This window comes from Pyxicephalus adspersus, chromosome 1, assembly GCF_032062135.1.
Source record: "Pyxicephalus adspersus chromosome 1, UCB_Pads_2.0, whole genome shotgun sequence".
NCBI classification, from domain to species: Eukaryota; Metazoa; Chordata; class Amphibia; order Anura; family Pyxicephalidae; genus Pyxicephalus; species Pyxicephalus adspersus.
In genome coordinates, this window is record NC_092858.1 from 16,900,733 (window position 1) to 16,919,225 (window position 18,493).

The window sequence follows — 18,493 nt, forward strand, 5'->3', positions numbered from 1 at the left end:
GAATGTGGTGTAATAACGGAACCCAGGCAGCATTTCATGGCTCCGCCAACCATGCTCCTGAAATTGAACTGATATATGAAATGTTTGCAGTGTTAATAATCCAGCACAAGAGCTTTCCCAGTCATGTTGTTTTTTAGATTATGTTTTCATTACAAGTCCTTTTTATCAGCTAATGAATAGATGCATTTAACTCGCTTTCCTTTCTTTCAGCTCAATCCCTGAAAGAGTTTGCTCGCCTACTCATTACAGTGGAGGAAGAAAGGAGAAGATTGGTAAGAACATTGCATCATATGCAGAGATTGTATTAACAATTGTGTAAATGTACTGTGACCAGTGGCAACAAGCAATTTATTAAAGGTTATGTCAACCCCTCCCAAGAAAAACTTTACAAGTTTTGTGCATTTCTATAGTGTTCTGTATACATTGCCTTCTACGTCTTACATTCTTTTATTTAATCTATTCAGTTGATTCAATGTAAATGATTAATTGATCAAAATGTGTGTGGCATGTCCTGTGTGGCTTTTGTGTTGATTGGTTATTGTGGTTACATTGAAGCCACTATTTGTGTTGCAATTGATATTTTAAATGGATATAATGGAAATTGACTAAACAACCCTTGGATTGATCATTTTTTGAACTGAAAATTACATGTTGGCCATTGTATGGCTGCCATTACTGTAACTGTAAATTGAGATAAGTTTGAAAGGATGGTAAGTGGTACCCAATGCTGTTCATGGGTCTTTAAAATTCCAGATTTGCTGATTGACACTGTGCAGGCTTATGTGAACCTCAGATGTACTCCAAAGGCGCCAAAATGGGTTTGTTTGGATCCCAATGTATGTTTTTTTTTATTTTAATATTCTCTTATGGGTGTCCCTTGACCTAATCAGAACTCCATCATTTATCTCAGGCAGGACAGGTTAATAAGCCATCGGAGCTAATATAGAAAATGGCAGTGACATCAGAGATGACATCACGTCTCTCCCTATAACCACAATCCTGAAAATATTTGGGTCAACTGGATCAGTTACTCATTAATTAGACTCTTGATATTGTGAACCCCACTGACACACCAGTTTTCCAGCACTGATTCCATCCAAACTGCCATAGCCACTGAAACTGGGTTCTATTTCAAATCTGCACTCATAACCTCAGAAATGTGATCCCATAATTTTTTAATTTAGTTTCTGATAAGTAAGTAGTTACAAAAATGGCTAACCCGCCTTTCAGATATGCATCATACTGTATATGTCATTATGAAACTTACACATTCCACTTCCATTTAACACCTACTGAGTTTCATCAGTAATAATGTTAGTTGTGGTTGGGCTACTTCCCTTCTTCTTTTGTTATTGTTCTCTAAAAACATGCGGTATCCGTCAACTTCTGCCAGTAATATTGGAAATCTTATCTTATATCTATATCTATATCTATATATCTTAGCATCTTATATCAGATAATTTTTTTTTAGTTGAAAACGTATATTTCAGATTTGTTTGCAGATTTGGATGACACAAATAAGCTCTATGCTTCTGCAAAATTCAATAGGTGAATCACTGACCATCCTATCATGTGGGTAGGTTAAGCGTTTACAGACAAAGTAGGGGTCATTGTGTTAATGTAATGGATCTCTGTGTACATTTAGGGCAACATATAGGGCTAATATATTATTTTTTTTTTGTGGACATGTGATAGCTACAAAAAAGCTGCCTCACTCATTTTAGTTTGTAGATGTTGTAGGTCCTTGGGCAACTGGTCTGAATGACACTGTCATGTCATTGTCAGGATATATACAATTAAAGTTTAAATGATTCATTAAAATGAAAGTATAATAAGAAAATATTCATTATTGGTAAGTCACAGTTGGTGAATGAAAGGTGGAAGGAGTTCTACTCCAAAGGGGTTTTAATACTAAGTTCAGACTTGCCATGAGGTTTCGGTTCTGTTACCACTTCCTTATGGCAGAGAGCTGCTGCCTTGGAGAAACTGATGATGATGACTAAAATGATTAGAAGCTATGAGTAGCCTTTCCCTGGGGCAGCCCTATAGAAAATGTACATTGGATGGCAATTGCAAATGACGGACAGAGACACAGGAGGAGGAGAGGACCCTGCACCAAAGAGCTTACAATCTCACACCGATATGACATTTTTGGAGATCTCATTTTAGAACCTAGGATGTTGAATACAGTTAGGTTTGGGACTCTGTGCAGGCCTTCCCCAAACTGTCACTAATTGAGTAACAATTAAGGGTTGTCCACATACTTGAACATATAGTAGCTGCCCCTACTGTCTGGAATGGTCTTCCACATCCTATTTGGCTCACTTCTACTTTCTGCTCATTTAAAAGAGCGCTCAATCCCCATTTTTTCAAACATGCCTACCCATCCTCCTTTGTCCTTTTAAACCCTCACTACTTCCCACAATTCCATATCCCCCTTCTATTGTGTGATAGTTCCCCCACCTCCTAGATTGTAAGCTCTTGTGGGCAGGGTCCTCTCCTCCTCCTGTGTCATTGTCTGTACTTGTCTGTAATTTGCCATCCCCATTTAATGTACAGCATTGCGTAATATGTTGGCGCTATATAAATCCTGTTTATTATTAATAACAATAATAATAATAAATAATAAAAATGAATAGGGGTGGCAGCAGGTAGTACCACCACTGCCCGTCAGCTATCATGCCCGTCATGTTCAGATGCAGGTTCCTTAAGAGTGATGGGAGCTGAGAGCTGTGAAGAATCGCTCAATTGGTGTCTGAATCTCCTTTTGGTCATTAAGTATAATAACAATTGTTGCAACTACTAAAAAAGATCAATGTCTTAAAATTCCAAAACTTTATGAAAAAGAAAATAAAAATCGCAGAATGGAAGTAAATGATCAAAACCGGCATAATGTAAAAGTTTTAAATAAAAGGCTGATTTTCTAACAAGATCAGGGGTATTTTTTGGCAGTTATCAAATTGGTTGATACCAAATGCTTTTAATGTTATATTTTACAGACCAAATGGACATAACTAAGGGCTATTTTTTCGGCTTTAAATACTCTGTTATAATAAAAGAAAGATATTCAAACGGTCTGATTTCCTACAGGAATTGACAACTTTCGGAAAGGAAAAGTACCTTATTGATTACATTTTCATTCAAGACCATTTTAATATATCAGGCCCATTGAGACTTTAGCAACTGTGCCATTGTTATTGGTTTTAGGTTGATTTTTATACTTACAGACATCTAATAAATCTGAATAACACAACAGTCTAGAATTAGTCATCAGTAGGAGTAAAAATTTTTGTTTATGTTCGATCTACAAGAATGGCTACCACGACATGTTTTTAGACAGTCATCCTCGTCATTCTCTGTAAAGCTGCACAGTTTGTAGAAAGATATTTTTGTTTCATGGTTCCCAAGTCCTGTATTTGTCCATTGTATTGTTTTGTAAGAGAGTAAGGTTTTTTAAAATCACATTTGGCATATTTTTTGTTTGACATTAAATCATTGGGGTTTTCATTGTTATAGTGCTGCGTTGAATATGTACGTAATCAATTTAAACTTCTCATTACTTTTTTTTTTGTTTTTTTTTCTTTGAGAAGTGCCTCATGCTGATTTTGCAGATGGAGTCCCAAAGGATGTTATATACCACATAGTATACGTGGGTCCAGAAGTTCTGTATATTATTATTTTTAAAATGTTTTCAAAATGTAATATTTTTACAAGAAATACCCCATAAACCTCCGGTGGACCTTATTAACTCAGCTTTTGGGAAGTTGACAGATCAAGCTGTGTTGAGTAAGGAGCTGGTTTAAGTGCTCAATCATTTCTGATCTGTGATTAATGTAAGATATTTTCTGGCATCTGCTGATGCAGTGATCTCATTACAGCATAGAATTAATGGCACTTCATAGCTTGTGTGATGGCATTGGCTGCGGTGTAGTTTTTCCATTGCATAGACCTGCCTTATGGCGTATGGTTCTTGCCTTAGAAGGTGCCCACATTTCTCAGAAAGGAATGGACTGAGTGATATTTAGACCTTCTCCAAAAGAAAAAAGTAGGATTTTATCACATTATCACAAATAAATGTTAAAACCTGTATGAATTCCCAGGAATACATTTGGCAAGGAAAAGAGTGATAGCAAACAGGAACGTTCTGTCCTGAGCCTGAATAACACTTAGATGTACAATGTACCCCCTGCCTATACTTGGTACTCTTCATACAGGTTGTTGTCACATTATTTTCTCCTTAGGTCAGTGTTATTTTAACATATAGTATTTTTTCCTTCTTGATCTCATTAAAGTTTATCTCCGGCTTGCCCCCGTTTCCCAGGTTCAGCAGTGCTGTTGTTGACTCTAGATACCCAAAGTTTATACCTTAACTGCACCCTTTTCCGAGTTCTCTCCCTTCTGGACTGGGTAGGGGGTTCACTTCATGATTTAGCTATATTGCTCTATATATATTGCTATAGTCCATCAGGAGCTTCTTACTAATCCAGAAGGCAGCTTGGTCATGTCACAATTAAGGAAAAGAGAAGACCTGTCGGTGGCAGGCCTAGGCACCATCACTGGGCCACTGGTCTATATTGATGGAACAGGTTCTGTGTATGTCATATAACAGCAGAAGCAGATAAGTAAAAAAGTTGAGAATGCACAATAGATTTTTTTCTACTTGCCTATAAATTGGTGTCACTTGTTGCCTTGAATTTTCCCTTTTACTTAGTGTAAACTGTCAAAAGGAGAAAAAAAAAAACACTGTGAGGCTGCGCAGGCAGTTTTGGGTATCGTGCGTTATGTAATTACGTACAGCCACATGGTGGAATGTCAGCGACCTACAGGAAGCTTTCTGCATTCTTATGTTTGCTTTGGCTTGCATTCAGTGAGTTATCTCCTCTAATAGTCAACGTTCACTTCCACAGCATTGCTGTCTATATTGCTTTACTGTTGGTGGTATAATCTGAGAACTGGCATGGAGATTTTCTTTCTGTAGTTAATTTTGCAGCAAGAATTAGTAAAATAAATAGGAGGAATATTTCAGCCATGTGATTCAGCTCCCAACTTCAAAGTGACATTTTTATTATATATGCCTAGGGTTGCGAAGTATCTACATACAGGAGTGGTCATAAATGCCGCCACAATCCAGTGTACCTCCAGCTCTTGTAATAGCAAAAGGTTTATACACACAGAAACCTAAAGCAGTTGACACTTGGGTTAGAGAGGAGAAGTAGGATAATTGTGGCATAGGCACGTTCTACACTTATTTCTGCAGGTAATAGTAACTGGGACCAGTTTTCTAAGTCAGCTCATGAATGTTCTTGGAAGCAGTTGCTTCCTGATGGTCTGCCTTACCCCACAAATATGAGAGAGGCTGATTTTCACCTGTCCAGTGACTTTGATGAAATAGGTTGGCAAAACACTAGTGGTCTTTAAAATCATAAAGTCTTAACTTATATTGGAGAGATCAAATCACATTGCAGATGGAATACAGGGTGCATTTTTTGGGGGCCACACAAAACCAATTTATATAAATATATCAATGGAAAAAATCCAATACCTTATTGATAATGTTGCAGTATCTGCGCTGCGATAAGATTAATATAAAAAACAAATTGGACTTGATTTGATAAGGATCCTTGATGTGCTGGCATGATACCGCTTAACCAGTGAGAACACTTTAAAGCTTGTCAAATCTCATTTTCCCCTGAAAATAAATAGTAAGGACCTGGGCATTAGATTTTCCCTGAATCCAGCTAAAGTCATATCAACAAATGCATTTGAAGCCCACTTGTACAGGTTAATTACCTTTATTTGTAAAAAAGGGAACAATCATTTAGCTATTGTTTGCAAATAGTTTTTCAACACATCTCGGACATTTAGTTTGGTGAATTTTGTATTAATTTTTTGTACCTGTACATGAATCACTGACATGATTAGGTGAGGGTAGACCTGCAGAGAGAAATTTACTTTGAAGAACTATGAAGATGAGTTATTCCAAAGTGTCTGCAGCTACAAAAGTCAATGCAAACTTGTAAAGCTAATTTACTGATTCTAATGACTGTAACTATTGTAAATTAATATTCAGATATTTTTAATTTCCATAGTCTAGTCATAGGCTTGAAGGTGAAGGGCACAAGCGTGTCCCCATTATAGACAGCAGTGTCCCCGGCAAAAGGACATACAAGCCAGCAGGCTGTGGGCAGCAATGCCATGTCAGGGTTTTGTAAACTTGTTGTAATTATGAGAACAGGTTGAGGCCATGCAGAAGACTCAGGCTTTTGGTTACCAGTATCTTTTCCTTGACTAAAACTGGAAATATAGTAAGTGGACTTATTAGAGATAAGGTGAGAAACTGTCACTAATGATCATTCGATTTTATCTTGGTGTTTTCCGAGTCAGAACATCAGCACTGAAATAGGCTAGCCTACCTTTAGAGAGGCCCATCATCTGTCCGCACTGGGCAATTACCTCAGCTCGGTACGGATAGAACAGCTTTGTAATCTGGAGAAATAGCAGAACACCGGCTGACAGAAGTGTTTGAGAAACCAGGAGGCCAGCGAGAGCCCAGGTTTAACAACTACCACTGGACTTAGGCGAATACTTTCCATATACTTCTACGTGTTATTCCACAAGTTTGAAAGGAGAACCTTTAATCTGTGCGCCAGATGATAATAGATGATTACTATTGGCCCGGGGAAGAAATGTGAAAAGTGGAATAGAATCTAAGCACAGCTGCCAGAGGAGACTGTGGACCATGTGATAAATGAATTAGAAGATCCAGTTCTCTAATTCTCACCAGATTTGTATGTCTGAGCTTTTTAAACGTGCACAATAAACATACTGCATAAAATAGATATTGGACCTAAAGTCAAAAAGTAAAGATTTAAACCTAAAAAGTTCTCTAAAAATTTTAGTTGTGCTTGAACTGAACTCAAAGGTCCTGATTTATTAAAGCTCTCCAAGGCTTGAGAGGATATAGCATCTGGCATTGGCCAAAGAATCCCACAGTGGGTAATTACGTATGGGGGAGTTATCCTAAACTTCCTGTCATAGAGTGCCAATGGTCATTCACTGCTCTGTATTTATCGCTTTGTGGCCACAAAGGATCAATTCTTAAGGAGCACCACTCTGCTCCATAAAGAAGAGCTCCTTAGTGGCCATAAAATGTCGCATTTGCCCTGGTAATGCTTCGTTTTTTTTCTTTTGTTGACCCTCTGACGGGATCACTTTAATCCACATGTTAGAAAAATGTAATATCCAGATAACTCCTAAAGATGTGGCTTTATCCATATGGCATAAGTCAAAGTGAACATATATAGTAAATGTTTTATATAGATTTGCTTTAATAGCACATAGGGAACCTTCTGGTCATATGTATGAAATAGGCCCTTTTATTATCAACATGTTCACAGCTGCAATGTGGGCTCTTATGAATGTTACGGGGCTGAAAATCAAACCATTGCATTTTATTTTTATTGGTGACAAAATAACGGTCTATGAATATTTTACATGTGGTATTTGGAAATGCATTAGATTGGACTGAGCTTGTTCAAAGATAAATGAAGTGTGAAAAGGGAATGGAAGCTTTGTGTATTATTTAGAAGGTGCAGAGACTTGGCAGGCCTGCTGGATGATCTTATTACTGACATAGAACGAAGACTTCATACAAAACAGTGAACAGCACAACAAAACGGACTTAAAGCGTTTCCTTGCTTAAGGGATGTCACTGAATCCTGCTGTCATTCTTCCAATTATGGACCCAGCCAAAAAGATGGTAGCCTCAACTGGTGCCAATAAGAGAATCTAAAAGGGGAACAAAACACCTACTTGGTATGTCCTAGATGAAGGATATTTGTTGACTCATGGGCTCATGGGCCATTCACATTGTAGGCCTTATAGATGCAAAGTTCTGCTTTACTAATCTTTATGGAAAACATACAAAGATCATCTGCACTGTTTCATGCAAAACACGTAATTAATTGAATTCTACAACTTATTGGCATTTTTCCCCCTGAATCAGCTTATTCACAGAGGTATTCCGCTGTTTGTTATGCATTTGTTGGAGTGAAAGGGTATTTTTGTTGATACTGGTAGCTTGAATTATGTGGCTTCCCTAAATTCTAATTCTACCTTCCCAGTGGTTACCATTCAACCTGAAAGAGGAATAGCATTGTATAGTAGAAGAAGAAGTGGATATTGCAAGAAGTGGATTCCTTTTTTTCTACAACTGGTAGAATATTTATAAAAAAAATGTTTCTTGGACTTCCAATATTTTTGGGCAGCCATTCTAAACCAGGGTTTCTCCAGATGCCATAAGTCAGGGGCCAACACCACTTGGTACAGCTACCCGCATGACTCTAATTATGTTGTTAGGTGTCTATGAATGTATTAATCAAGCCACCTCTGTAGGAAACCATTCTATCCACTGGCTAACAATTTTTTAATACCCTTAAAAAATTAGTTTTAATAAGGGTTCCTTGAGACCTAACCATGGTTTCAAAGGTTGAGAATAGCTGTTTTAGAGAATTTGTTGGCAGACAGCTCTCCCGAAAATTACCAGCAGCTTACAAACTGTCATCATAACAAAGACAAGTTTTTCTGTTTTATTTTTACAAATAAAAGTTTAATATTGATATTTGTTATTCATATACCATATCAAGGGCAATGTCCTGTAGGTATATCAAAGTAGTGGGACCCATATGTGGAGCAGTCACCTCCATTTGAAGGAAAGGTTACAACAGCTATATTTTAAGCTGTGTATAATATTTACATGCTACAAAAAAATATAGCAGAAAATATTAGATTTCGATGGACTGTGTGTACATAAAACCTTAATTTGTTTGCATTGGTAATGTTTTGTTCATAAAATTCTAGTGTGAAAATAATGAGATTACCCCGCTGAGGTTCTCAGTTCTAAGTTTACCTAACTCTACAATTGCTGAAAAGTTGCCATCACACTCCTCCAATGCTCTCAGCTTTTTGTAAGAGAAATTGTTAGTTTGGGAGAAAGATTTCTCTCTTCTCTTTGTTACATTTAAAGGGTTAATTTTTTTTTCCTGAAAATATTGTTTTACTCTATGCATGTATATATGTATACTTTTTCTACTTGTTCCATTTTCATATGTTAATTATACATTTGTATTATGCTATATTTGTTTTCATTGTTTCACAAACCTGTTGATCCTGATAGAAATACTGTGAGCTGTTAATCTCCGGTGTGCTGACTGAACCACACCTCTTTACATTGTAAAGAATGAGAGTGGGGTGGGGTTCCATAGTCATTAATTTAGTTGTCCTGATATAGAAGGGTCATTAAAAGTTGTCAATTCTGGATAGGAAGTGTGTTAATAGCAAAACTAACAGATGAAAATGAAAAGACAATAGCCAGAATAAAAAACAAAACCAATGCAGCCACCACATCTAAAGACTGATGGGGTGCAACAAATAAAATAGTTTATAGGTTTAGTTACACTTTAAATTACCCCAATGACAAAAAAAAGTTTTGACTCATAAAAGATTGCAGATTCTGGCGTGTTATTCAGCTCACTAGTGACCATTGAAACTCCAACATTTAGATACAATTGTCCAATAGATAAAAGCTTCCTCATAGTAATCAATAGCAGTATTGCTGCATTCTCCTTCCACGTTATCAGTCAGTACACAATGATGCTTTTATTGGTTGAATTAGTCGCACAGCTGTAAAACGGGGAATTCTTTGTTCTGCATGTTTTACCTAGACATGACTTGGACAGGAAGATGCATATTCCAAATCACCATATGGAACTTATTCTGGATAATTTTGCAGTTTGTGGCTAAAGCACGTGATAGTTTACAGAGAAAAATAAGAACTGATGTTAGGAATGGAAATAAAAATCCTGATATAAACGTAAAGTATAATAAAAAAAATAAGAAATGAACAAAACTTAAATTAGTATTTCGAGCAGTTTTGGAGTTCTGTGGAAACCTAGCGTTCTTTCAGAAGTTGCTGGGGGTTGAGCAAAGAGCAATTTGTGGCGCTCAGGTCAGTTACCAATGACACCAATGTTCTTTTTGGATATCTGTAAGGGTGTAATTATAGAAGGGGTGAGGAACTGAAAGTTATTTCAAGGGTTCCACCATGTTAAAAAGGTCAAGAAAGGCTGATTTAAAGTATATGTAAATCCAATCACTAAAATTTCAGGTACGCTTTTACATTCTTAAGTTATTTTCAAAGTATTTTCAGATCAGGTGCTATTAGTTAGATAAGATGTGATAATGAAGCCATGAAGATCATTGTGCAGGCCCTTCTTGTTGCAGGTCAAATGTATATTTGGCCAGCAAGCTGGTGACTGCACCCATGCCTTAACCTGCACTATCCCCAGCAGCAAGAGCTCTCATTTAATCAAGGGATAAGCGCCTGACCCTAGAACAAGATGGGGGTGGGTAAGTGGATGCCGCTTGGAGTTAAGGGAGCAGAGCAGCCTCTAGATAGCTGCTTTCTTTTGAATTTATTCCTATGGTGACAATGATTTGAATCTTGAGAAATAACATCTTTGTTCACAGACCCTGTCGTTAGTGCTGCGGTCATTTCTAAACCCCGTAAGCCATAACTGTGTATGTTGACAGTGTCCAATGACATAGCCAATACATTGCATCCATTCCCAGGTGAAGGTCAGGCCATAGAATTAGCTTCATGGTGGTATATCTGTTTTACAATATACCTTTCTTTCTTTAAGGCAATGTTTTTCCAAAAGGACAATTAGTCTATTTGGATTTCTTGTGGAATTCTGTAAGTTTTCAGATGGCTATATACTGGTTTGTTTGGAGCTCAGCCAGATACACTATTGTAACCTGGTAAAACCACCATGCACATAGATCAGCCTGATCAAGTACAATTCCACCTTGTTTGGTGGACTGATTACCTGTGATTGACCTTAGGCTCTGTTTTTTTAGATTTTCCTCTGCTAGACTCTTCTGTGTTGTGTTATCTGTGGGTCCCTGATCCTCTGGTAGTCCCTCCCCAGACACTACCCTTTGCACACAAGTCCTGGGGACAACCACTCTGGACGGCACCACTAGCCTCCTAAGGCTGTGCAGGGGCTTGCTATAGGTGAAGAGTAAAAAGTTAGTTAGGGGGACTGGTGTCTGGTGACCAGGGCCTTACAATATCATACTCACTTGATCATATGCAGTGCTCAACCCAGAAATTTTTTTAAGCTGGGTGGCAAGAAATTGTAGGCGGGTGGTGGCCCCTGCATTGTGATCCAACTCTTCAGTAACCACCCAAAAACAGCCGGGTGGGTACTGGAAATTGCCGGGTGGTGCACCCAGCTAAAAGGGGCTGGGGAGAACACTGATATGATATGGTGCAAAGGCAAGTAGGAAATATAGGTATATGCAAACGGTTAATTGTATTTGTGAAGGCTGATTTCAATGTGGAATTATCAAGCCTTTTCAAAATCTTATAGATCTGACAATGGGCATGTGTGCACATGGTGGACCATACTAATCATGTTTCCAGCTTCTTCTGTGCAGTGGATGATCCTTCTTTGGAGTTTTCTTCTGTGTGTCTCAAGTTTCAAGAGATGGCCCCATAGGAGTCTAAGAAAACCTATTGTGTGTGCACATCTATTTGGGGGGAACATGGCGGACACATCCTGGAATGCCATGGTCCGAAAGGGTTAGTTGGGGCTGGGCAGCATAGGCAGATGCCTTTTCTCTGGAAGTTCTCTTGACCTTCAAACAATTAAGAATGCAGAACACTCAGAAATTCTCACTGATATAAAATTTACCGTTTCATCCAATTAGGTAGTCTATATTTTCTGGTGGCTGACAGAGAGATGAAAATGAAAACATATGTCCATTTGAAGGAATGCTCTGTGTACATAAACCCTGTGCCAAGCAGAACAAATTTCTCTGTGCATCTCATTACACGTTTTATTCTTGCGGGTGGGAAATGGTAAGCTTTGCTTGGTGGGAAAATTCTGAGGCTGAATGATGTGTTATCCATTTACATGGAACGAATATATTGTAAATAAAACAAATGCAACTTGTAGGGCTTGCATAAAAACCATCCGATTTTATTCAGCCTTTGAGGATTTTAATTAGTGTAGAAAGTGGAATATTATATTTTTTAAGTTTGTTTGATAGGCTAGTCTAAAGTTCAGCAAAGTTTTCTTTATAGAAAACAGAAGTGCCCCAGACAGCCAGCTGCCAATTGAAGTCCCATCTTATATTTACTATAAAAACTGGCAGAGTTGTGTTGTTTTAGGAAATAGAAGGAAACAAAACTATTGGCTACTGGTTGCCAGAAAGAAAACTTTACTCCTCACTATACCGTATTCAGTGCCTTAATAATAGAAAAAGAATAGCAAAAAAAAAGAAATCATTCATATTGAAAATCCATTTAATTGTAAGGCATAATAAGCAACTTTTTTTTCGAGTGAATACAATTCTTTTCTGCATGTGCACATAAGTGAAAAATCGGCCGGAGAGTTTACAATATCAGTGGTTTTACTGGGAGCACGGACAGGTGAGTATAAGAATTTGGAGAAGGCTTTGGAAACTGCTCTGGCCATTGAAGACCCACATTTGTAGCCCTGAACTGTGTTCCAATGGTGATGGTCTTGTCTTTGTATATAAAGGAATTACATAAAGGTATCAATGTAACGTTTATCACTGAGATACGCATATAAAAAAAGTTTAATAGTTGTGTATTAGTATCCGTTACACAACCAATACCAAAAAATTAAAATTCCTGTGTCACTTGTCATTGTTCTCCCCAGCCTCTTTTAACTGGGTGGACTTTTCAGTAACCACCCCGCTATATTTGGGTGGTTACTATAAAATGGGTGGGTCACAATACAATACTGGGTGCTCCCACCCAGCCCAAACAATCCTGATGAGGATATTGCTTCTTATGAAACAGAATACATTTTCCTTATACCAATCAATGGGATTGTCATTACTAAATGCTAATATTGCACAGCTCAATGCCATCATAATATAATATAATAGTAGATAGTGGGCAGCATGGTGGCTCAGAGATTAGCATTCTGGCTAATTCTGAATCTTAGCCAGGACACTATCTGCATGGAGTTTGTATGTTCTCCCTGTGTTTGTGTGGGTTTCCCCAAGGTACCCTGGTTTCCTCCCACATTACAAAAACATGCACTTAGGTTAATTGGCTTCCCCCTAAAAAATTGACCTAAGACTATGATAATGACAAATGACTTGGTGGGGACATTGGATTGTGAGCCCCCTTGAGGGACAGCTAGTGACATGACTATGGACTATGGACTGTGTAATAGATCCAGGCTTTATAAATACTGTGTAATAATAATAACACATATTGTAATCCATAATATATCTATATTATTGCTCTCACAACAGATGGCAAGGTGTTACGGCATAGCAAAGAGACCACAAATGTGTTTTGAGGTTTGGCTGCATGTAATCTTGTTAAAAAACCTGGACAATTTAAACAGGGCATATGATAAAACACACAGGGAGTACCTTTATTGAAAATAAAATGCATGGCAGAATGATGAGTAGAAACATACCTGCTAATGGTCAATAGGGTATATAAAATAGCGCACTTGTAAGTTGTGGGACTTTTAAGGCATTTATCTGTGCCATATGCATAATCTTACAAAACAGTAACAACTAAAAGTTGAAAATCTATAGTTTTATTCATAAAATAATATGAAAGCAAACTACAGAACACATTTGCTTTGCTTATTGGTTCTCAAAACTTTGTAAGTTATTAGTAAACATAATTTAACATTAAACCAGAGTGTTTGGGATTTCCTTGAATCTGCTTCTTCAGCAGTATTACAAAATGATGGGATGCCTGGTATAATCCTATATGATTAACATATTTGAATAATATAATATATAATAATTTGTAGTCTGATTGGCAACTTGAAATTCTAATTAGAACCTCCTCATTCCAAAAACTTAAACACCAGCAAGATAAATGTGCAGCCAGAAAAAGATTCTCAGAACCACACTGGGGCACACAGCAAAACCTTGGATGGTCAAAAAAGACCAATTTATCAGAGCATGGGGGCAATTCTAAATTGCCTAAATTCTCCAATTTAGGACCAAACCTCATAACAAGAGGTTACAATATATAATAATATAAAAGCCATAATTTCGTATTCTAGTGCAGAGCAGAATACAAGACTCAATTGGTTGAAAATGCAACATCCCTATATTGAATTATGGTAGTTATTATGGTTCCTTTACCACCCAACTCTAATTTGTCTTTTATTTTGTGTTTGGATACAGCCGGGGAGGTTCATGGGCTCCGTATGCTTTTTTTTTGCCATCTTTTGTATATCCCTTTTAAGACATGGAGGTGATGAGAATTTTACCACCAGGGACCCAGACAAAAACACATTTTTAGTAGGGCGAGAAAAGCTTAGAACTCTCGATGATGTTTCTATTGCTTTACAAACATGCCAATTCCCTATGTCCCTTTATATAGATCTGCATCACCATAAAAAAAATATATATATATATATTACGAGTATGTGTATCCTAAACATAAATCTTTATTATAATGCTCGTAAAAATGTATAATAAAAACAGTATAAAAAATATACAAAAATGAATCCCTCAGGAGCAAATCATCCGCTAGATAAGCCAGTTCAAAATAATTAATGTATGGGAAAGCCCAAAGCACTTCCCTTCCCCAAAAGGTACACAAACTAGACTTCCATCTACAATATATTATGAATGTTACAGATAGATTTATTTATTGTTGGCTTTTATTTCACCTTCAATATAAATTCAAGGTCCTGTGCTTTGCCTTTAAATACCTCTAAACCTCCTGGCCCAGCTACATTTCGAACCCGATACTTAAATAAACCTCCAAATGCCCTCTTTGCCTCTTCAATGACTATTTTTGGGATGTTTTGGCACATTGCCAGTCCATTCATTAAAACTTACCTCCTTAACACACGGCAGGTTAATAATAAATGTGAATAATCTCACCAGGACGCCAGGGCCCGAATAAGCCTAAAATGAAACCAGCACCCAGGTAAATATAAAACCTCTATTAAGGTAACATTTCCTCATTCTAATCAGAACACATATTATTCTGTCCTTTCTCATGTTGTCATTCAGTACTGAATAGAGTTGTCAGTGGTCGGAGTATCTCGTATTGGTTGGGATCAGCTGACAGCTGTATTCGAGTGAATTTTGGCTTCTCTGCTTTTCACACAGACATTGGACAGGAAGCGGCATATTCCAAAAGGCACCATATGGAACTTATTGTGGCTGATGCTGCGGCAGTGCTGTGTGATCGAGTGGTAGAAGTATGGAAAGTTTACAAAAGGAAAGAAAAAGAAAGGATGTTAAGAAAGGAAATATAAATTAATTTATTTGTCTTTTATAGAAGGTGAAAAATAAAAAAAGAATAAAAAAGAAAATCAAATAAATCTTTATATTTCAAAGTGTGTCTAGCAACTGAATTGGTATATTTTGAATGCTAAAATGTTTTTGTGTGTTGTATCACAGTGAAAGCTAAATACACAAATGCAATACATTCTGTATTTGGGACTATAAAGGATATGAATTACTATCAATTCAGTCATAAGAGTTACACAAATCTGTCCAACCACACTGCTATAGGCAGGGAACCTGTTTTGTATCTCCTACAATTTCACTCATAGGTTCCCTTCCTGCATATACCCTGTAATGGGACAGTGAAGGAGAAGCAGCACACTTATGGGCATATACCTCTACCACTGTTGTGCCCTCCTATTGGCATACTCTGCACTTCAGTACACCTAATTGGCTCTTTGAGTCTGTTTGCTTTAATAAAAGCACGTTACATGACAGAATATTGAATGCAGAGAAACGTTAATATAGGTCTTGTAAATCTGCTGGTGTTTAGTTAATATACGATTATTCAAAAAATTTTCATGGTCTACTTCCATGACCCAGCAGCTTAGTTTTTCCCACATCTAAAATTATTGTAATTAGTATCGGCAATATCAAGCTTATAATGAACTGTATTTATTGTAAAGGTCTTTCTACATTTTCCAGAAGAAGCGCAGTTTGTTTTGCGAAACGCGTTGAAGTCTTGTAATGACATGCCATTGATGTAAAACTTGTGTTTCAATGCTTTGATGTTTTTTAAGATATATGTCTAATAATAGGAATAAATAAAGCTTCTGGCATTTTAACTGGTATTTTTTGGATTGTAAACTTTATAGTGGTATTTTTTTTTCTATACCCTAAAAGTCCCAATATTTGTTTCTTTTCCAGAGACATTGCATTTGTGAATGTGGCATCATTATTCATTGTCTCTGCTTTTGGAATTATTGTTAATATTCAGGGAGTTTTCATGGGTTTCTTCCACTAATGACTAAGCAGCTTAGCTCATCCTACTCCCTGCTTTTCCCCTTTTATCTCACTGCAGATCCGAGATTCTGGAGGGGATTAGAGGTAGACAAATCTGTTCAGAGTAGAGTAGAACTACTTCATTGTTTCTGTTGTATTTTTGAGGATGAATTGCACCACAGCGCCTACAGCTACATAAGTCACCCTGTAAATACTTTATACATTGCCTGCTCCATGCTGCATCATTCCGTAGACACTCTTCTGTAATATATAAATGCCATACTGCATAATGCTATACATTCTGTTGTCCTTTTGTACTTTATTTCGCACTACTCCCTACATTTTGCTCTATATATTATACTGGACATTAAAACCACTTTTCAGATAGCAGAAGGTTACTAGTCATCTAGGAGTTGGTTGCTACTTTGCAACCTCTTGAAATCCATTATTTGGAAACATCCTGATTAGTTTGCAAACTTGCCAAACATCTAAACACTGCAAGCTCAAGTTGCAGCGAACTCAAATCTTCCCCCCAGCTATGGGGAGAACACAGGTGCTATGCCTCCCCCCCCCTATAGATTTGGTCAGTAGCTGAGCAGCCTGACTATACAGTGACCATTCCTAAAATTGTCACACAAAATGATTCCTAACAATCACTGCTGGCGACAGTTATTTTACATCTGTGCAGATTTTGAAAACATTGCAGTTGGAAAGATTCCAACTGCTGTCAGGATGTCAAGCATTATTTTTAGTCATTTTCTATGAATAATATATATAATGTGAAAAATGCACAGTATTGTACATATATGGATATTATTGAACAGAAAAGTTATTTTCTTTGGATGTTTACATACACCACCCTGGCTTCTTCTGATCTGAGCTTAGAATTCATCGTGAGAAGAGATTTCGGAGAGGATTCTCATTTTGTCTTACATAAACAACACGCTCTTAGTATATTTATATAGAGTTCTGTTTAACTTTCTCGTCTTTTCTCTCATGTATGTTTAAAGTAACTGTGTTTCACATAATATATAGCCCTGTACTTCGAAGAAATACATCAAAGGCTTTGTTTTTCGTGCTCTAAATATTTATTTAATGAGAATAGTATAATACGAAGGCAGACCATATTCAAAGGTGAAAAACAGAAATCTGCAAAATCTTCACCTCTCTAATTCCCTTTTATGGGACTTTTTGAGGAATAAATGTCTGACAGTAAAAGTATAATATGGAATATCATGGTCGTAGCATTACCAGATTTCACCAGAAGGTGGTGCCTGAAAAAAATTTTATGTGTTTATATTTTGATAAACGTGTGAACCTATGAAATGGGCTTATGTTTGTTGAAACATAGGGGCTCACAAAAAAAATTTATTTTGATTTTTGTCATTGTTAAAAAATAAATCTTTTCATTTTTAACATTGTTTTAGATTGTAGAAATTATATATATATATATATATATATATATATATTGCTTACAGTGTCATTAAAAACAACCCTTTCGCAGGCTGTTCTACCCCTTCTGAACTCTCAAAACACAGCAACTAATGGTATGCAAATGTTGACTTTTTGAAAAGTCAAGTAGTCGCTAACATACCCTACAAGAGAACTTGGGTACTTGGTTATAAAATGAAAGGTCCCCTACATTGCATGCCGGAATTCTTTGTTGTGTTGCTCATATATAAAACCTGCAAATTGCATACAATATGCATGCCAGGAAATCATGGTGCCTGTCGTGTACTGATAGACTTTCTCGCAGGTGATACCGGTAAGTACCTGGTTTCATAATCTAAAGCAGTGTTTCTTGACTTTTTTATCATGGGGATACCCTTGATATAACTTTCAGGTCTTGAGGAACCCTGGACTATAACAACAATATCCAAATCTCACAGTATATTAGCCTGGTGCTCAGGGGAAAGAATGTCCCCCTACAGATAACCAAAAAGATCATTGGTGTATATGGTAATCAAGCTAATTTTTCAAGGAACCCCTAGCATTATCTGCAGGAACCCTGGTTGGGAAACACTGATCTAAGGGCTAGTTCACACACTAGTAAAAAAAAAAGCAAACCTGAAGAAGCGGCACAGTTATGGTCTGTTACTGCTCCAGGGTGCTTGGAGGTTGCCAGTAGGTACCCTGGAACAGTAAATTCAATTGTATTTAACTGCTAGTCTGAACA

The 18,493-nt window shown here is 37.1% G+C and overlaps 1 protein-coding gene across 1 annotated transcript in view; it reads left to right on the forward strand.

Annotated features, from left to right (window-relative positions):
- The window catches only part of LOC140324768 (rho GTPase-activating protein 42-like), a 97,857-nt gene extending 81,758 nt beyond the window's left edge, over positions 1-16,099 (forward strand). The window contains exons 3-4 of the mRNA XM_072402876.1: positions 211-272; positions 15,196-16,099. Coding sequence (XP_072258977.1) covers positions 211-272; positions 15,196-15,285 — 152 coding nt within the window. The 3' untranslated portion in view covers positions 15,286-16,099. The remainder of the gene's footprint in view (positions 1-210; positions 273-15,195) is intronic.
- Positions 16,100-18,493: the final 2,394 nt, after the last annotated feature.